The following is a 24723-nucleotide window of genomic DNA, read 5'->3' on the forward strand; positions in this document are numbered from 1 at the left end:
AACCAAATCCCTTATGGTTATAAAGTAGAGATTCAAGGGATTAGATCTAGCAGACAGAGTGCCTGAAGAACTATGGATGGAGGTTCATAACACTGTATAGGAGGCAGTGACCAAAATCATTCCAAATAAAAAGAAATTCAAGAAGGCTAAGTGGTTGTCTGAGGAGGCTTTACAAATAGCTGAGAAAAGAGCAGCAAAAGGCAAGGGAGAAAGGGAAAGATATACCCAACTGAAGGCAGAGTTCAGAGAACAGCAAGGAGAGGTTCAGGACTTCTTAAATGAACAATGCAAAGAAATAGAGGAAAACAATAGAATGGAAAAGACTACAGATCTCCAGAAAACTGGAGATACCAAGGGACCATTTCATGCAAAGATGGGCAAAATAAAGGACAGAATGGCAAGGATCTAAAAGAAGCAGAAGAGATTAAGAAGAGGTGGCAAGAATACACAGAAGAACCATACAAAAGAAGTCTTAATGACCCTGATAACCACGATAGTGTGGTTACTTACCTAGAGCCAGACATTCTGGAGTATGAAGTCAAGTGGGCCTTAGGAAGCATTACTATGAACAAACCTAGAGGAGGTGATATAATTCCAGTTGAGCTATTTAAAATGCTAAAAGATGATTTTGTTAAAGTGCAATACTCAATATGTCAGCAAATTTAGTCAACTCAGCAGTGGCCACAGGACTGGAAAAGGTCAGTTTTCATCCCAATTCCAAAGAAGGGCAATGCCAAAGAATGTTCAAACTACCATACCAACCATGCTCATTTCACATGCGAGCAAGATAACACTCAAGATAACACTCACAAGCTAGGCTTCAGTAGCTTGTGAACCAAGAACTTCCAGATGCACAAGCTGGATTTAGAAACAGCAGAGGAACCAGAGATCAAATTGTCAACATCTGTTGGATCAGAGAAAAAGCAAGGGAATTTCAAAAAAATATCTGCTTCATTGACTACACTAAAGCCTTTTAACTGTGTAGATCACAACAGACTGTGGAAAATTCTTAAAGAGATGTAAATACCAGAACATGTTACTTGTCTCCTGAGAAACCTGTGTGTGGGTCAAGAAGCAACAGTTAGAACCTGACAGGGAACAACTGACTGGTTGAAAAATTGGGAAAGGGGTACATCAAGGCTGTGTATTGTCACCCTGCTTATTGTAACTTACATGCAGAGTACCTCATGTGAAATGCTGGGCTGGATGACTCACAGGCTGGAATCAAGATTGCCAGGAGAAATATCCACAACCGCAGATACGCAGATGACACCACCCTTATGGCAGAAAGTGAAGAGGAACTGGGGGCTTCTTGATGAGGGTGAAAGAGGAGAGCGGGAAAGCTGGCTTAACACTCAGCATTCGAAAAACGAAGATCACGGCATCTGGTCCCATCACTTAATGGCAAACAGATGGGGGAAAAGTGGAAACAGTGACAGAGTTTTTTTTCTTGGGCTCCAAAACCACTGCAGACAGTGACTGCAGCCACAAAATTAAAAGATGTTTGCTCCTTGGAAGGAAAACTATGACAAACCTAGAGACTATATTAAAAAGCAGAGACATCACTTTGCTGACAAAGGTCTGTCTGGTCAAAGCTATGGCTTTTCTAGTAGTCATATATAGATGTGAGAGTTGGACCATAAAGAAGGCTGAGCACCAAAGAATTGATGCTTTCGAATTGTGGTGCTAGAAAACACTCTTGAGAGTCCCTTGGATAGCAAGGAGACTAAACCAGTCAATCCTAAAGGAAATCAGTCCTGAATGTTTACTGGAAGGACTGATGCTGAAGCTGAAGCTCCAATACTTCGGCCACCTCATGTGAAGAGCAGATTTATTAGAAAAGACGCTGATGCTGGGAAAGATTGAAGGCAGGAGGAGAAGGGGACAACAGAGGATGAGATGGTTGGATGGCATCACCGACTTAATGAACATGGGTTTGAGTAAACTCTGGGAGATAGTGAAGGACAGCGAAGCCTGGCATGCTGCAGTGCATTGCTTGCAAAGAGTCAGACACAGCTTAGAGACTGAACAACTGTAAAAAGACATCTGTGGGGCAACTAGAAACAAAAAGAATATCGGCTAGTTATTATATACTGTAGTATAGTAATACTATACTATAGAGTATACAACTGGAAAAAATGAATACTGGCTAGTTACTATATTATATAATTTCTACTATATTAAGAAGTTAATGTTAATTTTTTAGGTATAATATTATCATAGTTCGGTTTTTAAAGGGCGCTTCCCTGGTGGCTCAGCGTGAAGAATCCGCCTGCCACTGCAGGGGACACAGATTCACTCTCTGATCCAGGAAGATCCCACATACTGCAGAGCAACTAGGCCCGTGCACCACAACAATTGAGCCTGTGCCCTGGAGCCTGGGACCTGCAACTAATGAACCCTGCCCACCCTATAGCTCATATGCTGTAACAAGAGAAGTTACCGCACTGAGAAACCTGGGCACTGCAACTAAAGAAAAGCCCCTGCAGCAACAAAGACACAGCACAGACAAAAAAAGAAGAGAAAAAAAAAAATCCAGTGGGGAAGGGAAAGGGGAAAGAGGGTTGCTAAATCAAAATCAGTCACATGTTGATAACTGGCCAAGATAATCAACATGGAAGTTAGTGATAAGTACAAAGGGGGTGATCATAATACTTCATTGTTGTTCAGCCACTCAGTTATGTCCAACTCTTTGCAAGCCCATGGACTGCGGCATGCCAGGCTTTCCTGTCCTTCACAATCTCCCAGGGCTTGCTGAAACTCATGTCCACTGAGTCGGTGATGTTATCCAACCATCTCATCCTCTATCATTCCCTTCTCCTCCTGCCTTCAATCTTTCCCAGCATCAGCGTCTTCTCTAATAAATCTGCTCTTCACATGAGGTGGCCAAAGTATTGGAGCTTCAGCTTCAGCATCAGTCCTTCCAATGAATAATCAAGATTGATCTCCTTTAGGATTGACTGGTTTGATCTCCTTGCAGTCCAAGGGACTCTCAAGAGTCTTCTCCAACACCACAGTTCAAAAGAATAAATTCTTTGGTGCTCAGCTTTCTTTATACTCCAACTCTCATATCCATACATGACGACTGGAAAAACCATAGCTGTGACTAGACAGACCTTTATTGGCAAAATAATGTCTCTACTTTTTAATATGCTGTCTAGGTTGGCCACAGCTTTTCTTCCAAGGAGCAAACATCTTTTAATTTCACAGCTGCAGTCACCATCTGCAATGATTCTGGAGCTCCAAAAAAAAAAAAGTCTCTCACTGTTTCGGTTGTTTCCCCATCTATTTGCCATTAAGTGATGGGACAGAAGCCATGATCTTCATTTTTTGAATGTCGAGTTTTAAGCCAACTTTTTCACGCTCCTCTTTCACTTTCATCAAGAGGCTCTTTAGTTCACTTTCTGCCATAAGGGTGGTGTCATCTGCATATCTGAAGTTATTGATATTTCTCTTGGCAATCTTGATTCCAGCTTGTGTTTCATCCAGCCTGGCATTTCGCATGATGTAATCTGCATGTAAGTTAAATAAGCAGGGTGACAATATACAGCCTTGATGTGCTCCTTTTCCTATTTGGAACCAGTCTGTTGTTCCATGTCCAGTTCTAACTGTTGCTTCTTAACATGCATACAGGTTTCTCAGGAGGCAGGTAAGGTGGTCTGGTATTCCCATTTCTTGAAGAATCTTCCACAGTTTGATGTGATCCACACAGTCAAAGGCTTTAGCGTAATCAATGAAGCAGAAGTAGACGTTTTTCTGGAATTCTCTTGCTTTTTCTAGGATCCAACGGATGTTGGCAATTTGATCTCTGGTTCCTCTGCCTTTTCTAAATCCAGTTTGAACATCTGGAAGTTCTCGGTTTATGTACCGTTGAAGCATAGCTTGGAGAATTTTGAGCATAACTTTGCTAGCATGTGAAATGACTGCAATTGTGCGGTAGTTTGAACATTCTCTGGCATTGTCTTTCTTTGGGATTGGAATGAAAACTGACCTTTTCCAGTTCTGGGAGTTTTCCAAATTTGCTAGGATACCATAACATTAACTCATTACAATTTTGAAGTTTTCCACAACGAAAAGTTATTTTTTATTTTTAGTATGATGTGGACCAACTTCAACATACTATAAAATTTAGAATGTAGGTCAAGGGCAGTTGTCACATAACTTTCAGGAACTACAGTCATGTCAAATTCAATTTGGCCACAAAATACCATATACTATATGATTCTATTTATATGAAATGCTCAAGGTAGGTTATCTATAGATAGAAAGTAGATTAGAGGCTTACTGACACGTTTTTAGGGTACTGAAAAAACACTTTAAAACCGATTTGTGGTGAAGGGTGGATGACTATGAATATACTAAAAAACCATTGAACTGTGCACTTTAAATAGGTGAGCTGTCCAGTATGTAAATTATATATCAATAAAGCTTTTTTTTAAAAGTAATAAGTCAGAGAAAGACAAAAAACATATGATCATACTTATATGTGGGGTCTTAAAAGAATTAAACTCATAGAAACAGAATGCAATGATAGTTGCCAAAAGCTAGGGGTTGGGGGAAATATAGAGATATCGGTCAAAGGGTACACATTTCCAATTATAAGATGAATAAGTTCTGAGAATCCTAATGTATAGCATGGTGACTATAGTCAACTATGTTGTGTTATTATATACCTGAAAGTTGTTAAGATAGTAGATCTTAATTAAATATTCTCACCACACACACACATACACACACACACAACAGTTATTAGGTATGGTGATGGTTTTGTTCACTACCTTTATTGTAATCACTCAGCAACATATACATGTATCAACCATCACACTGTATACTTTAAACTTACACAGTGTTACTTATCAACTATAGATACAAATCTGGAGGAAGAAAGTAATTTTGTGCTTAATAAATGCTTTCCAAAAAAAGAGGACTCCCCTAAAGATATATTCTATCATATATGTACCCTAACCAGCATTTTCCTCTCGATTTCCTTCCTTCATCTACTTCCCGATTTATTCCACTGATCTTTTCTTTATTCTGTCATGTCAGTTCTGAAAGACTCGATTTAAAAGAGACTAACCAAAATAGAAAGTGAAGAGGAACTAAAACGCCTCTTGATGAAAGTGAAAGAGGAGAGTGAAAAAGTTGGCTTAAAGCTCAACATTCAGAAAACTAAGATCATGGCATCTGGTCCCATCACTTCATGGGAAATAGATGGGGAGACAGTGGAAACAGTGTCAGACTTTATTTTTTTGGGCTCCAAAATCACTGCAGATGGTGATTGCAGCCATGAAATTAAAAGACGCTTACTCCTTGGAAGGAAAGTTATGACCAATCTAGATAGCATATTAAAAAGCAGAGACATTACTTTGTCAACAAAGGTCCGTCTAGTCAAGGCTATGGTTTTTCCAGTGGTCATGTATGGATGTGAGAGTTGGACTGTGAAGAAAGCTGAGCGCCAAAAAATTGATGCTTTTGAACTATGGTGCTGGAGAAGACTCTTGAGAGTCCCTTGGACTGCAGGGAGATCCAACCAATCCATCCTATAGAAGATCAGTCCTGGGTGTTCATTGGAAGGACTGATGCTGAGGCTGAAATTCCAATACTTTGGCCATCTCATGCAAAGAGTTGACTCATTGGAGAAGACCCTGATGCTGGGAGGGATTGGGGGCAGGAGGAGAAGGGGACGACAGAGGATGAGATGGCTGGATGGCATCACCGACTCGATCGACATGAGTTTGGGTAAACTCCGGGAGCTGGTGATGGACAGGGAGGCCTGGCGTGCTGCAATTCATGGGTCGCAAAGAGTAGGACACGACTGAGCGACTGAACTGAACTGAACTGAACCAAAATACAGCCTACTTTGGTTTGACAAGTTATTTTCAGGACTGATTCATCAAATGGATTTTTAAAATTAGTTTTCTTTCACTATCAAGTACAAATTAATGGTTGGTAAGGTATGCTCTCATACTGCTTTCAGAAGTATAATCTTCCTGAGTTTGCCAGTATGTATCAAGAGATTTTTTTAAAGTTTATAACTTTCAGCTAGTTATTATCCTTCTAAAAGTTTATTCTAAGGAGTTTATCAGAAATGTGGCCAAACTCTTTAAGTATAAAGATACTCATCACAGTGCTATATTACCAAAAAATTGGAAGTAAATATTCAACCAGAGTAGAATGGTTGAATATATTATGGTACATTCATGTAAAGCATATTATAGTCATTAAAAGTAATTTTTTCCAAAGGGAAAATGTTTATGGATATAAGAAAATCATGGGACTAAACTGTATACATATTTTACAATGATTCTACTTTTGGTCAAAACAATACAAATAAATATATAGTATATATGCATAAAAAACAAAACCAGCAGCAACATGGCTGGACCTATAGATTATATTAAGTGAAGTAAATCAGAGAAAGACAAATTTACATCACTTGTACGTGGAATCTAAAAAGATGATGCAAATGAACTTATTTATAAAACAGAAATTGACTCACAGACACAGAAACCAAACTTTTGGTTATCAAAGAGGAAAGAGGGGAAGGGATAAACTGGGAGTTTGGGATTAACATATATATGCTACTATATAGAAAATATATAAGCAAGGACCTATTGCATAGCACAGGTAATAGTAAATATTTTGTAATAACCCATAATGGAAAAAAATCTGAAAAACAATACACACACATATATATGTATATATATTAACATACATATGTATACAATGGCTCAGCAATAAAGAATCAGCCTGCATTGTAGGAGAAGCAGGTTTCATTCCTGAGTCAGGAGGATCCCCTGGAGCAGGAAATGGCAACTCACTCCAGTATTCTTGTCTGAAAAATTCCATGGACAGAGGAGCCTGGCAGGCTATAGTCCAAGGAGTCACAAAGAGTCGGACATAACTAAGCAAGCATGCATATATATATGTGTATATATATATGTATATACATATATATGTATATATATATGTATATACATACATTATATATATTAATATATGAACTGAGTCACTTTGCTGTATACTATATACCTAAAAGTAATACAAAAAAAAGAAAAACCTAATACAACTGTAAATCAACTATACTTCAATTTTTTAAAAAACTGTATCAACCAGGGCTGGGACACAACCCAAAACCAGAAGTAAACTCATGAAATTACTGAGTGGGGTTATCAATGATTTTTCTTACTTTATATATTTTCAAAAGTATCTATAATAAAAAAAAAAAAAATTGCTGCTATTTGGGGTGCAGGCTAAGTCGCTTCAGTGTGTCCAACTCTTTGCAACTCTACAGACTATAGCTCGCCAGGCTCCTCTGTTCACGAGATTCTCCAGGCAAGAATACTGGAGTGGGTTGCCATGCCCTCCTCCAGGGAATCTTCCTGACCCCAGGGATTGAACCCGTGTCTCTTACATCTCCTGCCTTGGCAGGAGAGTTCTTTACCACTAGCGCTACCTGGGAAGCCCACTGTTTGGGGTAACATATGGACTTTTTGTTTTGTTTGTACTATAATGTTTGACATTCAATTGGTGAGTTCAATTTTAGTCACAGTGTATTTTTTATATGTGTTTCTTATTCTTAAAACACTTTACATTTATATATTCTTTCTCTGTTATGTTAGACAGGATCTAACTGAGGCAAACTCCAACTTTTCCTTATTCTTTAGAATCTTCCCATACTGCTCTGTCTTATGTATCTAAGGATCATAAATGTTATTGCAAAGTCTAGAGTGAAGATCCTAAGAAAAACATATCTTAATATCAAATCTTATATTTATGTGATGACCCCCACTCTGACACTACTGGAAACATAGAAGATTCTGAATAAACACTTGTTTGGCTGTAATTAAATGTTGGTTGGCAGCATGCAAAGAATCTATACTACTTGAACTGAAGATACATTTCTCTGAGTCAGTTTCACAGAATCATACGTATCCTTTTAAGAGTTGCAAAGTATGTTTAAAAGAAAATCACTGAACCAATTTTCTTATCGGTAACAGCTTAAATATTAAATGACTTATCCAAATTTATACTGACAGTTAATGATGGAGACAGGATGATAGTTCAGGCTTTGGAGTTCTTAAGTACATCAGTCCTAAATTATAAATATCCTTTATGTCTTCAGCTTATAGAATTATGTATATACTATGCATTTAACATTAGATTTCACTCTTCACACAATATAATCTCACAAAGAGTCAGTGAACAGGTACCCTACAGGCATACCTCCTTGAAAATTCTAAATCTGGTAGTTCCAGAATGGATGAGGGAAGGTCTTGATATAGCTGGTTCAGTACAATCTGAAAATGCTACATTGCAGACCTGGCTCAGTGTGGACATCCTTGTTGCAAGTTGGATCTGGAAGCTGGATCTTGGGATCAGTTCAGTTCCTAAGCCATGGAAGGATGACTTACCCACTCAGCCTCCCCTGTCTCATGCTGAATCACTCTCAAAGGCCTAAGAACCACTCCTTAGCATGTATACTGCAGCAGCCCTGGGCATACAGTCATTGATCTCTTTCTTTAGAAGGAGGGAACTAGCCTGTGAGTGATGATTCTGCCCCCGTTCTCTACTCTAGCCAGGAAAATGTCTAGCTCTTATCATGAAGTCGTTATAAATAAAGTCAGAAATTCTGCTGCTGCCACCTAAGCTGAGGATATTATTTAGATAGAACATCATCCCCCCTTCTGATCTTATCCTCCTGCCTTCAGCTTTTCTATGTCCCCCACACCTCCTGCCCCTGGTTGCATTCTTACCTGTTTGGCTCAGCGGGTTCCAGGCTACTTCCTGCTGCCCACATCCAGAACAGCCAGATTGAGAAACCTGAAGACTGGCTTGGTAGAGAGACTCCAATTCTGAGGTCTCCTGCTCTGTGTCCTGGTTCCAATGTGGATGCAAAATGATGTGGTTTCTTTCTGGATAGGTTACACAGGTATGGGAATCATGAGGGGAGGACTTCACTCCTGGCCCAGGGACCCCATGTTTGAGCTGAGAATCACAGAGCCTTGTGACATTCACCCAAGAATCCAAAGGCAAGGAAGTCCCTGAATCGACACTGCTGCCCAGCTCCTTAGGCCCAGCATCTCTCACTTGAGACGGTTTCCCATGGTAAATACCTGACTCTGCCAACCTGGGATGTCCTCCCCTAGAAGCTTCACCATTAGGCGGCCCAGAGTTCATGGCAAGAGAAGGATGATTAGCAGGCTCTTCCCAGGAAGGCAGTTTGTTCCTACCATCCAAAGAGGGTTGTTGTTTTGCCCAAGACCAGTGGCCTTTCCCTTGACCCTGTGGGAAAGGAGGCTTACAGTCAGAAGGTGGAGAGTCCTTCCTTAGACTATTTGGCAAACTTCTATCCTGGGCACCTGTACCATCCCTGGTGGAGGCACTGTGCATCCTCTGGAACTGCTCTGCCAAAGAGCGGACAAGCCCCTTGGTGGTAGGAAACTCTGGCATAGAGGGCTCCTCGCTGCCTCGGTCCACATTTGAAGTCAATGGAGTTTTGAGGCTTTGGGTTTGGAGGCATTGGTCAGTTTTCTGTACAGCATTAGAAGAGTGAAGCACAGACGAGGAAGGAGCAGGCTTTACGGGGTGGCAGGCCCTGTGCAGAGAAAGGCTAGGCTGAGCTGCTGAACTTGAGGGACCACAGCCTAGACTGTGCGTGTCTCCTCTCTCAGAGGTGGCTGTTATTCCAATTGGCTGTGACCAAGGCATCGCCGGGGATGAGTCAGCAGGATCCCTCCTTTCTTGGAATAGCTGTTCTTGATCAGTGTCTCTTCCTTCTTGTTGGGGGAACCTGGTGCAGCTACCGTCGTCACCCCTGCAGCTTTGCCGCTCATCCTCTGGTTCCCAAGCATGAGGAGAGTCCGTCTCAGTTCTCCCTGGTGTTCTAGGTAAGCCCTGCCTGTGAAACACAGAGGGGTCAACACTGTCCACCTCAACTGGAGTAAGAAGGTTCGAGGCAGACCCACGGGGGGAATTGTGCTGTGGAGCAGACAGGGCGGATGAGTCTGGGAATAACGGCGAGTGTGACTCATGGCAGGAAGCAGGTGTGTAAATGAAAGTACTGGCCCCAAACTCCGTATTCGTGTAGGGTTCCAGTTGGGCCTCCTGGCTTAACAATACTTGGAGCGGGATAGGCTGTTCACTGAAATAAATAAAGAGAGCCAGTCATAAGCTGTCTTAATTGACAAGATTACTTACAAAAAGAACTGTTCATTTGGTTCCCATTTCTAGCTATTCACAGAGGGAATGGTGAAAAGAAATAGAAAGACAAGCATAAGTAGAGTCAACAGATTGGAGGTTCGCGAGAGAAGGTATGTGGTCAGCTCATACCCAAGTAACGGGTAATATCAATTCTCTTTATTAAATATCCTCATCAAAGTTGTACACAGTGATAGTAAGCAAAGCTCTTGCCAATATTCTTCATTACCTGTAAAGTCCCATTCCAATCATCCTCTACTTAAAAATTCAAAAACAAACATTTCTAGTCCCACATGCAGATGACAAGAGAAGGTAAGCAAAGCCTAGAGATCACTCATACCTAGGGTCCTGAGAGGCAGATCAGCCAAAAGAACCAAAAGGCCATATTTACAGAGTACAGGATGATTTGGGCTCCCGGCATTAATAGAAAGATCAACCATTTCAAGTGTATTCTTATAATCTGGATTTGATTGTGTTTACTCACTGAGATGCTTCCCCAAAGTAACAAATGGTGACTCTCTTGAGATCTGGGAGTGGGAGTAGGAATTAAATGCACTTAATTGGTTTCTTGCTAATTGTTTTATATTTCTGATCTGAAAATCTCATTAGAAGCACTTAGATATAACCTTAATTACTCACATATATCAAGTAAGATTTCTGAAAAGAGTTTAGCTCCCTCAATTGCTTACACTCAAATATATCTCCGATCAGATTGTCAAATCAGCATTCAACTAGTGGAGCAAATAGGAGAAAAGAAGAAAATGGAAGATCCTTGCTAGGAGCACCAAATTTCAATGATAATATACTATAAACTTTTGTGGATATAGTAATTCTATCACCCTTGTAACACTGTGAAGAATGTATTACTTATAAGGGAAACATAATGGAGTCCAAAAGACCTGGATTTCAAATTCCATGCTTCTACCACTTACTAGCTGAGTAATCCTGGGTATCATACTTAGTTAATCCTCTCTGAGCCTGAGTTTCCTTATTTATAAACCATTGCTAAATAGTAATCCCTGTCTCCTAAAGGTGTAAAATAAAACATGAAAGTATTTAGCTTACTGCCTGGGCAAATATTCAAAAACTGTTAGCTTCCTTTATAATATTTATATTCTGAAAACTACTCAGGCTTATTAACAGCCAACATTAATTCCTACTTAATTCTATCTATTCTAAGTAACAGCCAGTTTCAAGGGCTAAAATGTGGGAACTATACTAATGTCCATGGGGACTTTTTTCCTATTTCTGACCATAGGGAAGAAAAACAAAGGGAATCTTTGTGTCTCCTCTCAGTAGCTGAGTCAGAGCAAGGAAGACTGCTTTCTCTGCTTCCCTAAGGGACAGGAGACACTGAAATCCCCAAATAAATCACATGGTTTCTACTCCAAAGTGAAATGCAACTCAGACTGCCATGTCTAAGATCATAATATGTGCCAATTTAATAATCATGTTATTACACAAGTCCAGAGACAAACTCACCCACAGGAAATATGGACAAGTGGTCTATTTATGATGCTATGCTTTCTGTATCTTTCTAGGAACTGTTAAGAGAAGGACCAGCAGTGGGATGAGCTTTTCACTGTATATCTGACCTGAGAGAAGAAATCTTTTCAGAGGACTCTTCTCTCTCCCCTGGAGTCGCCAAGACAATGAGAGCTGGCTATGGAGCACCCATGGTCACTTCCTCCCCTGGCGTCCATAAACTACTGTGGTTCCCAGGCACTACCTTGTCGGCTGAGGGAGCGCTCCCCCCTGTGAGGGGAGGCAGGCTGAGGGCTGCGACGGCGGCTGAGATGATTGCTGCTGCTGCATGCGCTCCTGCAGGCTCCGTGCTTTTCGAATACTGATTTGCAACTTCTTATCGACTAGGGCTCTGCTGTGCGTGCTAGAGCTGGCACCATGCAGGGCAAGTCTTAGTTTAGCTAAAATGCAAAAGAAAATACAGCAGAAACAGAACACAAAAATACAAACAAAAATAAAAAATAAAATTCAACCAAAAATGAGCAAAGTTATGCAATAAAACTGAAAATATGCAGCAGAACTACAAGGCATGGACCATGCATATGGTATCCAGGGCACAGGGCTGCCTCTGGCTGTAAGGAACATTCACGGAAGCCATGGAGGCCAAACAGGTTAATTCAAATTTAAAAATCAAACAAACAAAAAGCTAAACTAAAATGAGTCAAGAAGATAAATTGGTGCTTCCATCTCAGATGTTACCACTCTCATTGTCCTTTGCAACTGACCTGTCCAACTCTGGTCTTCATTCTCTGTTCACAACTCCCCCTTCCTGACAGTCAACAGCAGAACTAAGATCCAAACCTGCATCTGTCTTTATAGAACACAGCTTCTTGTGGGTCATATTTAAGAACCAGATACACATTCTTAGTCCCTTGCTGTAACCCTATGCTGCAGCATACCAGGAAGGCAGGGGAGAAACGTAAAGAATCAAATATGCAGTAAGAAGTCACAGGCCTAGGAAGTCACAGCCAATTTATTCATTTCTTCCTGCCCTAAGCTCCACTGCGCTAGTCAGTAACTAGCACAAGAGCAGACTAACCTCGCATCTGAGACCTAAGTTTATTTGGGTATTAGGAGATAGGTATGGCTGGATAGTTCATTTGTAGACTCCTGCTGAGATTTTTCCAGTAAATACCCACAGGCCACAGTGACAGTGCCTAGCACATTTAGAAATCTGAATGGAAAAGATAGCTAAAGGGCCTCAGTTTGGGGGAGTGAAAGTAATGAAACCTAAAAGCTCTTTTTATCCTATCTGAGTGAATAACTATCATGAAGTTAGTCAAAAGTGCCATAGCCATAGCGGTTAGAGTTACTTACAGATAGCTTCGTTACAGAGAGCCAAAGCGGCAGCACAGTCTCCCTTCTGCTCCAGATGCAGCGACTCTTCAAACACTGAATCTGCCTCTTGCAGGGACCTCTCAAAGCCGTCACTCCTCCCTGAAAGGGCCAGCACTTTTCATTTTCATAACAACCTGTTCCAACTTTTCCTATGTAGCATTGTTTCCTTTCGGTGTACATAGATTCTCACTGCTGAGTCTTTGGTCCACCTTTATTCCAACTGACCATTACTAGTAAGAATTCTCTGAAACATGTAGGACATCCATTTTTCTTTGCCTTAACTGAGACCTTACCAAAGCCGTGAAGGAGGGGCATGTCATTGTCCACCACATATTTCAACTCCAAGACCTCTTAGGACGTCCCTCAAGAAAGAACAAAGTACTGTCTATAATAGAAGGGTGGGTTCTTTTGCCTGGAAATGACCTGCTTCCCCACAAGATTGCAACAAGATACATCTTGGCAATGTGTGTCCAGAACCCCAGATCTCCACCGAGACCTCCACTGTTGTGTTAAGGCAAAAGTGGCCTCATGACTCTGTGGATAGTCATGTGTAACACTTCTTTCCTGTACCAATTCATAGTCCTCTCTATACCACCCGCACCTGGAAAATCAGTACTCCTCTCGGGCACAGGTGTTCTACAGTTCCTAACTTCAATATATCTACCAAGTCAGTGGAACCATCTTTGTTCTTGGTTTCCACACACTTATCTTTCATCAGCAAGGCTAAGTATTTACTTCTGTTCTGCCCTTGCTCACCCAACCTACTATAAAAGAGTCACCTTCCCACACAGTGACCATGAAATGTTGCCTTCTCCCCAAAAGTGAATATGTGCCAAAGCAGGACAGGAGTTGAAGGATAGTGCCAGATAAAGAGTGACAAACTACTATGAATGTAACTTCTGTAAAAGAATCCTCAAGTTTATGTATCCCACTGCCTTTTACTCACTCATAACCATAAATCAGTAGTAAGCTGTAATGTAACTTCATCTGTGATTGGAATTAATGGTGAGTTTCACAAGCTCACAAGAAAAAAGAAATCATATTATTTCTCCCATAATATCCCCATCCTCCATTAACCTCCAGCTGGACATGGTAAGGAAAGCTCTTCCATACCCCTAACATTCACTCCTTAGTCCACTAATAACTTTTGGAGAATAATGGGAAGACAGTGGAAGTAGCATTTGGATTCTACTCCACCACTAGAGTTATGGTCCCTGGGGTAGGGGGTACACAGGCCTGAAATTTTCTCATTATATCTGAAATCAACTGAATCTATGCAACCTTTATAATCAGAGGTGGTGGCTACAGCATTAAAAAAATGTTCTCTACAGAGACACAGGAAAACTACAGCTGGCCAATCATTGTACTAAATTATAATTCTTATCCTCCAGAATTCTTAGCACTCTATTCCTTGCTGTTCCAGGAGATGCTAAACCAGAATATCTGGAGAACTGACAGTGAAATACAACCAGAGGGACTCACTCTCAACTCTAAAGTACTACCCAACTGACAGAGGGGGGAGAAAGGCAAGGGAGGAAGATGACAAGACCCCTCTTTCAGAAGCAACATAAAGTTGAGACACCAACGTGATATAGCTTAAGGAAAAAAAAATAAGAAAAAAAAAAATCTAAGTATAGGGATATCTAAAAAATTAGGAAAGGTAAGCTAATTTGGAGACAAATACAATATTCTGGGAAGTATAAAGCAACAATTGCCTTGAATCAAAAGATGTAGAATTAGAGGAGAAAAGGAGCCCCCCAAAAAGCCCAGGAAGTTTCTCTGAGTGTTGATAAGAAGAAAGAAGTGATTAAGAGAAAGCAGCCACCCAAAACAGCCCAGGCTCCTGTTCTTTACACTGCTTTAGCACAATCTGCATCTGGCTGGAGGTTCTGAACAATAATTTATTTCATAGACAAACAGAGATATAGGTTTCAGGGCCTATTTAAAATAGATGCCTCAGCCTTTTTAAACCCTTATTTTGAAGGCTAGTCTCTGCTGGCATAAAATGACATCTTAAAGCAATCGAAGAAAAAAACCAGTAACTAATTTGGGGCAGCCAGAGCAGCTGAAATAAAGGCCAGGAAAACTGTGTGAGGTTGGAAGATGAACCATCACAGGATGAAAAGGCAGTCAGCCTCTTGTTCTTAGAACCTGCTTGGTAGATCCACTTCCCTGAAGCTCCAGGTAGGAAATCTCAAGGGCATTTTTCTGCTGAGCAAGAAGAATTCCCCTCACAGTCAGTGTGGTTCACTCATTGCCTTTTTCTGCTGTTTCTGAACTGTGAATAGTTTAATTTACACCTTCTCATCAGAAATACTTTCCATGAACACTATACTATCTCTAATATACAAGCTTTTAATAGACAGGCCCCAAATCAGTGCCTGTCTCTAACCAACAGGCTTGTTACCTCCTACTTTCGTTCTCACTGAAATGGCTAAATTAAGATAAAATACAACTCTGCTAAAGAAAAGACAGAATTTATGAGCTCAAATACCTTTTTCCTTCCCCCTCTCTCTGTCCCCATCACCCACAACCTAATGCTCACAACAATTACCCTGATTCTGCAGTTCATCCAAGTCCATGAAGCGGCTGGGATGAGGGTTAAACCCTTTAGCTGCCTCTAATTCCTTCTCTCGTTTCCTCCGAAGTTCCTGCTCCTGTGCCCTTCTGGCCACTTCTTCCTGCAATTCATCCAGTTCAGTTTTGGAAGATATCTCCCCACCTGTAATACAAGCAAGGGAGAAGAGAAATTGCCACTTTCCCATAACCAAGACTAAGCACCTGCTATATTCATGGTCACCACACTGCTTTTTCTTGGGAACTCTTGGCTTCAGTTTGGAATGCAAATTTGGACAGTGTTTCCCATATCAGATTCAGGATGAGGCCTGGGCCATGAATAATAATAACAAGAGTGATATTTATTGAGCACTTTATAACAAAAATAACAACACAGCAACTAACATTTGTTGCCTATTTACTCTGTGACAGGCATAGTTGAAAGCACTTTCACCTGTATTATGTCATGTAATTCTCACAATATGTGAGGTAGATACTATTACTGCCCACATTTTAAGAATGAAGAAACTGAGTCACAAAGACAATAAATAACTTGCCCAAAATAACAAAGATGGCAAATGGTAAAGCTGAATTAAAGTCAAATAGGTTAAAATCATAATCCAAGCTTTTAACTGTTAAAGAGCATTCTCTACTGCCACTGACTCACCAGGAAGTTTCAAGCAAGTCAATTTCTCTCCCTAAATTTCCACCACCTTCCAAATGAGTTTGTAAAATATCCACAGTAGTAAACCTTAATTTTATCAGTGTTCATAGATGGAATCAAATAGATCTAAAAGGATATCCATGATAAATTAAGTGAAAAGCCAAGTGACATAACAATATCTACAGTATAACTTCCTTTTATTTATTTTTAAATGGTAGTAATAAGTTTATTTAGGGGTTCCCAGGTGGGTCAGTGGTAAAGAAGCCACCTGCCAATGCAGGAGACGTGGGTTCGATCCCTGGGTCGAAAAGATCCCCTGGAGAAGGAAATGGCAATCCACTCCAGTATTCTTGCCTGGGAAATTCCATGGCCAGAGGAGCCTAGTGGGCTACAGTCCATGGGGTCGCAAAAGAGTTGGACACAACTTAACAACTAAACAACAACTACAATAAACTTATCATTATACTTGTACATAGAATACAAAGCATAGAAATAGATGTAGAAAGATATATACCATAATGGTAACACTGGTTCCTTCAAACTGAAGAGGCACAGGGCAAGTTACCAAACTGTTGGACTTGTGTTAACCTCTGTAATTTTTTAAAAATTACAGTCACCAGATAAAAAAAATAGAGTTTACTATACAAGGAGGGTGGTAGTGTAGTACAGTATATAAGGAATTTATTCTAACTCCTTGCCAAACATCTTTTACAAGTTGAGGAATCCAGTTGGTGAATTCTATACAGCTAGTCTAGAATTAGGGCTATCAGTGAAGTCATAAGATTCAGTCTTTAGTGTGCTGAAAAGCTATCGGCTGTTAAAGAAAAGAGAAGGGAGAACAGGCTAAAGTAAGAGCACAGGTTTCTCAAAGCCGTGTTAGTCAGTATGAGACAAAATGTGGGAAAGAAACCCAACCTATAATTTCATTAGGAAGAATAAATTCCTTCCATGGGTTTCTAACTGTAACCTACTCTAGCCCAGAATTTCAGAGATTATCTGCCCCTACATGCATTGTTCTGCTTTGCCAGAACAATGCTTAGCAATCTATGCCCCTCACTCATACCTGAAAGAGTTCATACCTTTTTATTTCTGCTGCATATCACACTTCCAGCCACCTCTAAGAACTTTCCGTGGACATTAAGAGAACTGGTTGTCAAACCAGTAAAGTTCCTGGTCTCATCTCTACAGTTTGCCATGTAGTATTGTGTCCTCATCTCCCTAGTGAGCTGGCCACAAATCTATATTCAGATGCTCATTAAATCAGACCATAATTAAACTTCTGCCCACACATGTGACTCCCAATTCATCTAACATACCAGAAAAAAAGGGGGATGATGAAACACATCTTTCAGAGAAGGTTGATTTCTAAGTTAGACAAGCAGATCCCAGAAATCCTCAGCTGGCTAAACAATACTGAATACATATTATCTTCCCTCAAAAATCACAAAAAGTCTCCATTTTGGGAAGCCTATATAGTTATTACCTTGATTTTCTGCTCTAAGTAAGGATCCATTTATTTTGCTTATTTGAATATGCACTCTAAGTATATATGTGTGTTGTGAGAAGAAAGTAAATAGGACATAAAATCTATGACTACCTCAAATCTCTATGCTTGGTGTATCATGCCTAAAATTCCAATATTCCTTTATCTTTAAGCTTTGACTTGTGAAAATACTAGCTTCTCTTAAAGAAAGCACATTTTCACCCATTTCCAGTCAGTACATCTAGTGTGAAAGAGTCAGATCATCCCTCTAGAGCTTCTCTGAAGGAGGGACAGAGGCACGTTCAAGAAGGAAAAACAAAGCAGGGATACTAGGCAGGATAGAGAGGCAGGGGTAAGGGTAGCTCTGACATGCTCATTTCCCAATTTTGTCTATCGTCTACATGTCCCCCTTGTTATCTCAATTCAGAGAACTAAACAATAAAAAGTCCATTCCCAAGAGGATGGCTCTCTACCAAGGGAAGCCCCAGGACTTATTCTTCTGAGGAAAGCAGGTGTTCCTGACACTGTTCACCATATTTCTGTTCCTTCTCGCTTCCACCAGAAGGATAGGAGCAAGCAGGCGAGCTGTGATAGAACGACAATGAAAAAGATAAACCTGGAGAGAGAGCAGATCAAATGCCTTCACATTCACGTTCTGGTGGAACAAAGTGCAACTGCCCTCTCACTTCAAATGTGCTCAGGTTAGGCTGTTGCCCAGACGGAACTGGCAGTGAAATCCAGCTCTCCAAATCCAGTGTCCCTCCACTTACCTGCAAGTGGCTGGTTCTTCATCCAGCCACTCCTGGACACGGCGGAGTCTGCCTCCAGGATGCTGCTACTGTGAGACTTCGGGATGTGACGCCAGGAGGGGGCCAACCCTGCTGACCTCTTAGCACTTGGATCCCTTCAAAACAGAAACCAGAGGCGAGGGAAAGCATCAGAACGCTGGTAAATAGCAATATTCATAGGACCAAAATCCCTCCAAAAGCAACAACAAAAACCCACAGCACCAAACTAATATTAAAATATCTGCTAAACTATTTATGAATATCAAAACATCCTCTTGTTCCCCCATCTTATCTCACCTCATTCATGCTTTGTGTGTGTCTGGCACAAAATTTATTTAATGAATTAATAAACAAATGTTCTCATATAGGCTGCCTTCCTCTTTCCTACACTTTTATAGCATCTTCGCATGTGTAAAACTGAACAGGGTCTGAGGTCAGGGAAGAGCAGTGGCAAAATATGATGATATAGTTATCAATCTTGTAGATGATGTCCCTCCTTTCAAAGCAACTATACTGTTAGCAAATTTGTCTCTGAGGCAACTCAGTATAAAAACAATGTATGGAGATCTGAAATATATAAAGCAAATGGGTTTTATGGACAAGGTGCAATGACCACTATTAAACTCTCATCATTATCTTATGGAATGATGAATATCATTGGCTTCATAAGACACAGAATCCCGGGTGAATCTAAAAAAAAAAGTAGTAAAATAAAAGGCAGGAATAAATAACAATTGGATTTTCTCTCTGATCGTATACAAGTTTTAATTCACTAACTCATTCTTTCATTAGAAGTTTACCAGTTATTTTATATATAATACTTTAAAAAAGTTGTCTCCCCTTTCTCAAATGCCTTTGCTTCTTCCCCCAGCAGAGGGTGCTGTTGCCACAGAAACTGATAGAGCCGTTTGCTTGCCCGCAAGAGGGTAAGACAGTGCATCTCTTCACTCGAGAGTTAAGAAGCCTCTCGGTGGCTTACATTTCTGTGAGGAACAATACAGCTATTCAAAGGCCAAACAATACCTGCAGACACTTGAGCTCTCAGGCAGGGCTGCATCCAGGCTGACAGGGCTGCTGCTGTTCCTCTCACTGCTCTCATAACCAGATTCCATTCGCTGGATTAGGCGAGGGTGTTGCTCTAAAAGGTGACAGCCTGGCCGTGCTGGGCCCCAGATCTTGTACTGAGGGCTTGGTCCTCCAGTTTTAATGTTGTGAGCAGGTGGCTTGCTTGACTCATCTGGTGTAAATTCTTTTGCTATACCGATCAAAGGACAAGTGTGGAAAGGGAGATAGATTTAGCATCTGCCTCAAATCAAGACAGAACTAACCCCTCCCTCTTAGTGACTCATTCATTGAGCTCATAGGCCACTGATGAGGGTAAAATTTTTACCCTTCAACGTAAAAATGTACCTTGCCAAGTCTACCAGAAAACCCAGGCTTTTTTTTTTTTAATATATAAATCCACTTTATTCAAAAGCTCAATTCTTCCCTAATTATCTTCTCACCTGAATCTTCAGAAAAGGGGCTAAGCTGGGTATAGCCACTGTGCTTCCTTTTGTCCTTACTAAAGATACTGTCAATATTCAGAGCCTCCCGTCTGGGTCTCCATGTCGGACGATACTTGCTAGAAGAACTGGATTTGGACTCGCTGCTGGTGCTCTCTACTTCCCAATCACGAGCGTGTAAAGGCAGGCTCCGAGCAGGTTTCCTGTCGGTCTGTTCTCCTCCCCTCCCCACACAAGGAGGTCCTAGGGTGGTCTGAGAAGCCAGGGATGGTCTGTTATGGATCATATTGCTGACTGTCTCCTTAAAATCCCTTAGCCTGTTGGTGCTGCTGGATGATTTGGAGGCATTCCTAGGAGCCTGCTTCTCTTTCAGTGTTTCTCCTAAAAACACAAAGAATGAAACAACTACAAATGTTTAAAGTCATCATGGATACCCAGACCCCAGAGTCAAAAAAGAAAGGCTTTTGAGCAGAGAGAAGAAGCCACAGGCTGAAGTGTGACACAAGCTAGACAGAGTAAAGAAAGAAAGAGAAGCTATGCAGGGCGGCTTGCCTTCACTGTGGTACCCTGAGGCCTGAGACTCATCGCCTTTCCTCCTGACCCGGCCAGAGCTCCTCTTGCGCTCTATCAGTGACCCTTTCTTGGACGGGAGTTTCTGATTACATTCACTATCAGTCAGGTGTCCTGAAGGAAACAAGGAAATGAGGGTAAGTTGGTACCTGAGACTGACCTCCATCCATTTGAGAACCTACTCTCCCTTTGGGATTCATGGCAGCATCACCAGACTTAGGGGATCAGAAGCTGTAGAGCCCAAAACTATGCATCTGATTTAAGTGCAGCAGGAATCTTTTAGTAGACAAAGGCAGAAAAGCTCAAGTATTTATTAGGAATTTCCAAATTTACAGTGTCTCCTGAGCAATGACCAGTCTCAATCTCCCTCGTATTCCTTTCCAGTGACCCAGAAGGACACATTACTTGGTAGTTTTTAAAAAGCAAAAGTTTTAAAGATTATATAAGAATGTCATGTATCAATATATTTTCATTCTCATCAAAAGAAGACAGAGTTTTCTGTCTATTTATTTAACAACACAAATGAAGTGAAAGCTAATTTTTGTTACATCTGGTGCCCTAGCCTTTGCCCACAAAAGCTCTGACTGTGTATGGCTTTAAGACCCAATTCTAAACATTCCTTAGGTGTGAATCATCCCAAAGGACATTTGAACTTTGAATAATTCAAATCATTCCCAGCCATAACCCAAGTCTTACCAAATTTGACTTTACCCAGAGATTACACTTCATAGTTCCTCAATACTAATCTCTGGGAAACCCAGGAGATCTGGGCTCTTTTATGTAACCTGCCACATTTCATGACCACAGTATGTAAATGTACAATACTGTATGTATATGTACATATGTATATGTACATATACATATACATACACCTTTGGCTGCTGGAAGCCAAAGGTGAATTAAGCAGCTGAAATAAACTGGAATATAGGCTTAGAGGAAACCCCCTAGGGTTCTCAAAATGTCTGAGAGCCAGCAGAAATCTGCTTTCATATGCTAGTTATGAAAATCCTTGCACATATTCAGGTATAAGATGTAATGAAAAAAAAAAAAAGATGTAATGATATGGCTACATATTTACAATCACTTACCAACACAATCTTTTATTGCTTTTATCTAATAATTTGCAATCTCTGGGCTGATAAGAAAGATCTAAGAAAGGAGGAAATCAACTGGAACAACTAAATCCACAAATGTTAAACCAATGTGCATGCTTCCCCAACCCCAGCCATTCACAAACCCTTAAAATAAACCTGACTCTCCTCATTTATCCTGTGACTTGGTTTCTCCCTGGTTCAGTTTCAGAAATATCATCTAACAAAAATCACACTTTGCCACAGTCATTCATACAACAGTCATCAAAAGAAATCCAACATGAATCTGACCAAAACACTATATTCAACTACCAATTTATAAAAAATACAGAGGACAAAGAAATATGCTAAAGTTTACCATATAGATACAATCAGCAAAATTTAGAATGAGGAGAAACTATAGCACAAACTATCTAGTACTACAACAATAATAGAAAGGAAGAAATAGAGGAGAAAGCTGCAGATTAAAAGAAATGCAAGATTTATCAACCCATTACAATGTGCCTCATTTGGATTCTGAGTCAAAAAAAAACTATTAAAAATATGAAATTTATAGACAATAGGATATTTGAACACTCACTGGTTATTTAGTGGTTTTAAGAAGTTATTAATATATTTTAAATATGATAATGGTATGTTAAAAATGATTCTTTTAGATGTATACTAAAATACTTATGGAAAAGGTGATATAATGTCTGGAACTTGCTTCAAAATAATCCATGAGTAGGGGAAGTGGGCAGAGGTACAGATAAAACTAGACTGACAAAGAGTTATAATTATTGAAACTAGGTGACAGGTACATGAAGGGGCTGCATACTATTCTGTATACTTTTGAATATGTTTGAGAGTCTCTATTTTTTTTTTTTAAGGGCATGCACAGGATGTAAACCACCAATCTGAAGCCATGAGAACACTAATTCCCAAGTATCTAAGAGTATGGGTACTGTTCTATGCTTTCAATGATGAGCTTTTCTCATCTCAGCAGTCACTCACTGTTCTTCCTTTTATACCCTGTAATGATTTCTTCTACTGACACAGGCACAATCTTCTATAGATTAACAGAACAATTCAAGAACGTTCTCTGCATGGAATTCACAATAACAAACAGGCTAGCTTTTCATCTTTTTGGTTCTCTGTCCTTCAGGAAGCCTCGCAAGGAGATGAGCAGGTTCCCCATCCATAAATACATCCCTTCTCTCAAATCCCTTCGGGATGAGAACATGATGAGGTGCAGGATCACAAGGGTTAGTGGGGCACTATGAGAATGAGGGATCAAGAGCACAGCAGGAGGAAACTCTTTAGAAAAAGACTTCAGGACAAACAATCATATTATAATCACATAAATAATCTCATTACAATGGTCCTTACTGAGAGGCTGCTGTTGACAGGCACATGTCCAGTGGAACACCATTGTTCATTCAGAATTGCATTGCTTCCTTTCATCCCACTCAATTACCCAAGTTCTCTGCATTGCCCCCTTTGCATGACAAACATTTCTGACTTGCCCCATTTCCCTTTTCTTGGGAGACCCTCTATGTAGAACTGAATAAGGCAGGCAGGGTTGACTGTGTTAAGTCCCTACCTGTGTCCCGACTGCTCTGAGACGTGGAATCAGTCTCCACATTATAGATGACTGTCCCCTGAGAATCAGAAGAGAAGTGACTGACCACAGACTCATGGTGGAAGTGTTTGTAGGGATAGCTCTCCGTTGAGGAATCTGTTCGAGTATCACTTGAGATGGAGGGCTCCCTCCCTGAGGGAAGGAGGAGACAGGCAGAGGTGAGGAGAGAGATGACAGTGACAGAGAGAGGGGCAAAGAGCTGGGTGGCAGTAAAGGTCCATGAGGTAGGAACTTCCTAAACAGAAGGATAAGAAGGATATACCACGGCTGTTCTTTCTGACACCCAACCTCAGATAACACACACACATACAAATAATGCCTTCCACTCTTGCCCCTACCTTGCTGAAGCCCTCAATTTGCCTGCCACTGTGAAAAACTGTGGGGCTTTTAGAAAGTCTAAGGAGGGAAAAGTAAGAAGAAAGGAAAAAGCTGTGAAAAGTAAAATCTAATTAGATGGCAAGTCCCAGGCTGACCTGGCACACATAACAAGTTGTTTCCCTATCCCATAATTTTTCTCCTATACTGTCAGAAAAGTCACTTGTAAAAATTCCATTGATATTATAAATTATAAGCATGTTTAATATGCATGAGACATTCAGGGGCAGTTATTTATACTTTGGTGTGACTTAGTTCCTTTAGACTACTTTCCTCTGAACACCTGGCTGAGATAAGCACACAGTGTGAATGGATGTTTGACTGAAGGGAGCAGCAGCAGAGCAGGTTTGGGCGGGGTACAAGGGTGGGAAGAACATACCACGTGGGAGGGAGGGACAAAGAAAGAGGAAGAGATTCCAAAGATGAGTCTCTTCTCTTTCACAACTATACTCAGGGCCATCCAGCCCTAGATCCAAAAGAGGAAAAAGAACATGACTTTTTCCTCACTTTAGGAATCAAGCCAAACCCTTAAGGTTGTATTTCTATTATAGGATGAATTTCTGAGGGACAGCCTGAGATCTTAGCAACAAAGCTGAAATTGTTTCCACAGGAAAACATGATTTAAGTTCCAAACAATTGAATTAGAAGTGAACAGCTAAAAAAAAAAAAAAAAGTAAACAGCTAAGGAATATTGCTTCTGCACCTGGCATTTTAAAACAAAAATCTCTCATCCCAAACAAAGTGACTAACTTTGTAGTAACTCGGATCATTTTCTTGGTCCTAACAACTCACGTCACTGTTAAATCGCTAGTAAGAATCAAGTCACCTTAGCAATATGAGATGGTGAAATAATGAGGTTTCCCTCATAAACTTACTATCTCAGTCTAAATCAACATAACTTCCTTCTGACTTTTGAATTGGGGCCAGGTGATCAAGACAACACGTTCAGACAACAGTGAAGGAAACCAAGCCTGGCACAGCTTGGGCTTCAGCACGAGTCGGCAAATC

General features: G+C 40.6%; 1 protein-coding gene across 23 annotated transcripts in view; it reads right to left on the minus strand.

Moving 5' to 3' along the window:
• Positions 1 to 24723, minus strand: part of USP54 (ubiquitin specific peptidase 54) — a 118626-nt gene that overhangs the window by 10754 nt on the left and 83149 nt on the right. For 20 of the 23 annotated variants that reach the window (XR_009696078.1, XM_061161821.1, XM_061161808.1 and 17 more), the window contains 9 exons: positions 23302 to 23472; positions 20611 to 20742; positions 20059 to 20439; positions 19577 to 19808; positions 18536 to 18669; positions 15617 to 15784; positions 13042 to 13161; positions 11930 to 12125; positions 8757 to 10144 (listed from right to left, as the gene is read on the minus strand). Coding sequence is in view for 22 of the 23 variants with exons in the window: in XM_061161821.1 (XP_061017804.1) it covers positions 8757 to 10144; positions 11930 to 12125; positions 13042 to 13161; positions 15617 to 15784; positions 18536 to 18669; positions 19577 to 19808; positions 20059 to 20439; positions 20611 to 20742; positions 23302 to 23472 (2922 nt within the window). In the remaining variant the exon portion in view is untranslated. The remainder of the gene's footprint in view (positions 1 to 8756; positions 10145 to 11929; positions 12126 to 13041; positions 13162 to 15616; positions 15785 to 18535; positions 18670 to 19576; positions 19809 to 20058; positions 20440 to 20610; positions 20743 to 23301; positions 23473 to 24723) is intronic. The other 3 variants (XM_061161826.1, XM_061161824.1, XM_061161825.1) reach the window with 2 other exon arrangements.

This window comes from Dama dama, chromosome 15, assembly GCF_033118175.1.
Source record: "Dama dama isolate Ldn47 chromosome 15, ASM3311817v1, whole genome shotgun sequence".
Taxonomy (NCBI): Eukaryota; Metazoa; Chordata; class Mammalia; order Artiodactyla; family Cervidae; genus Dama; species Dama dama.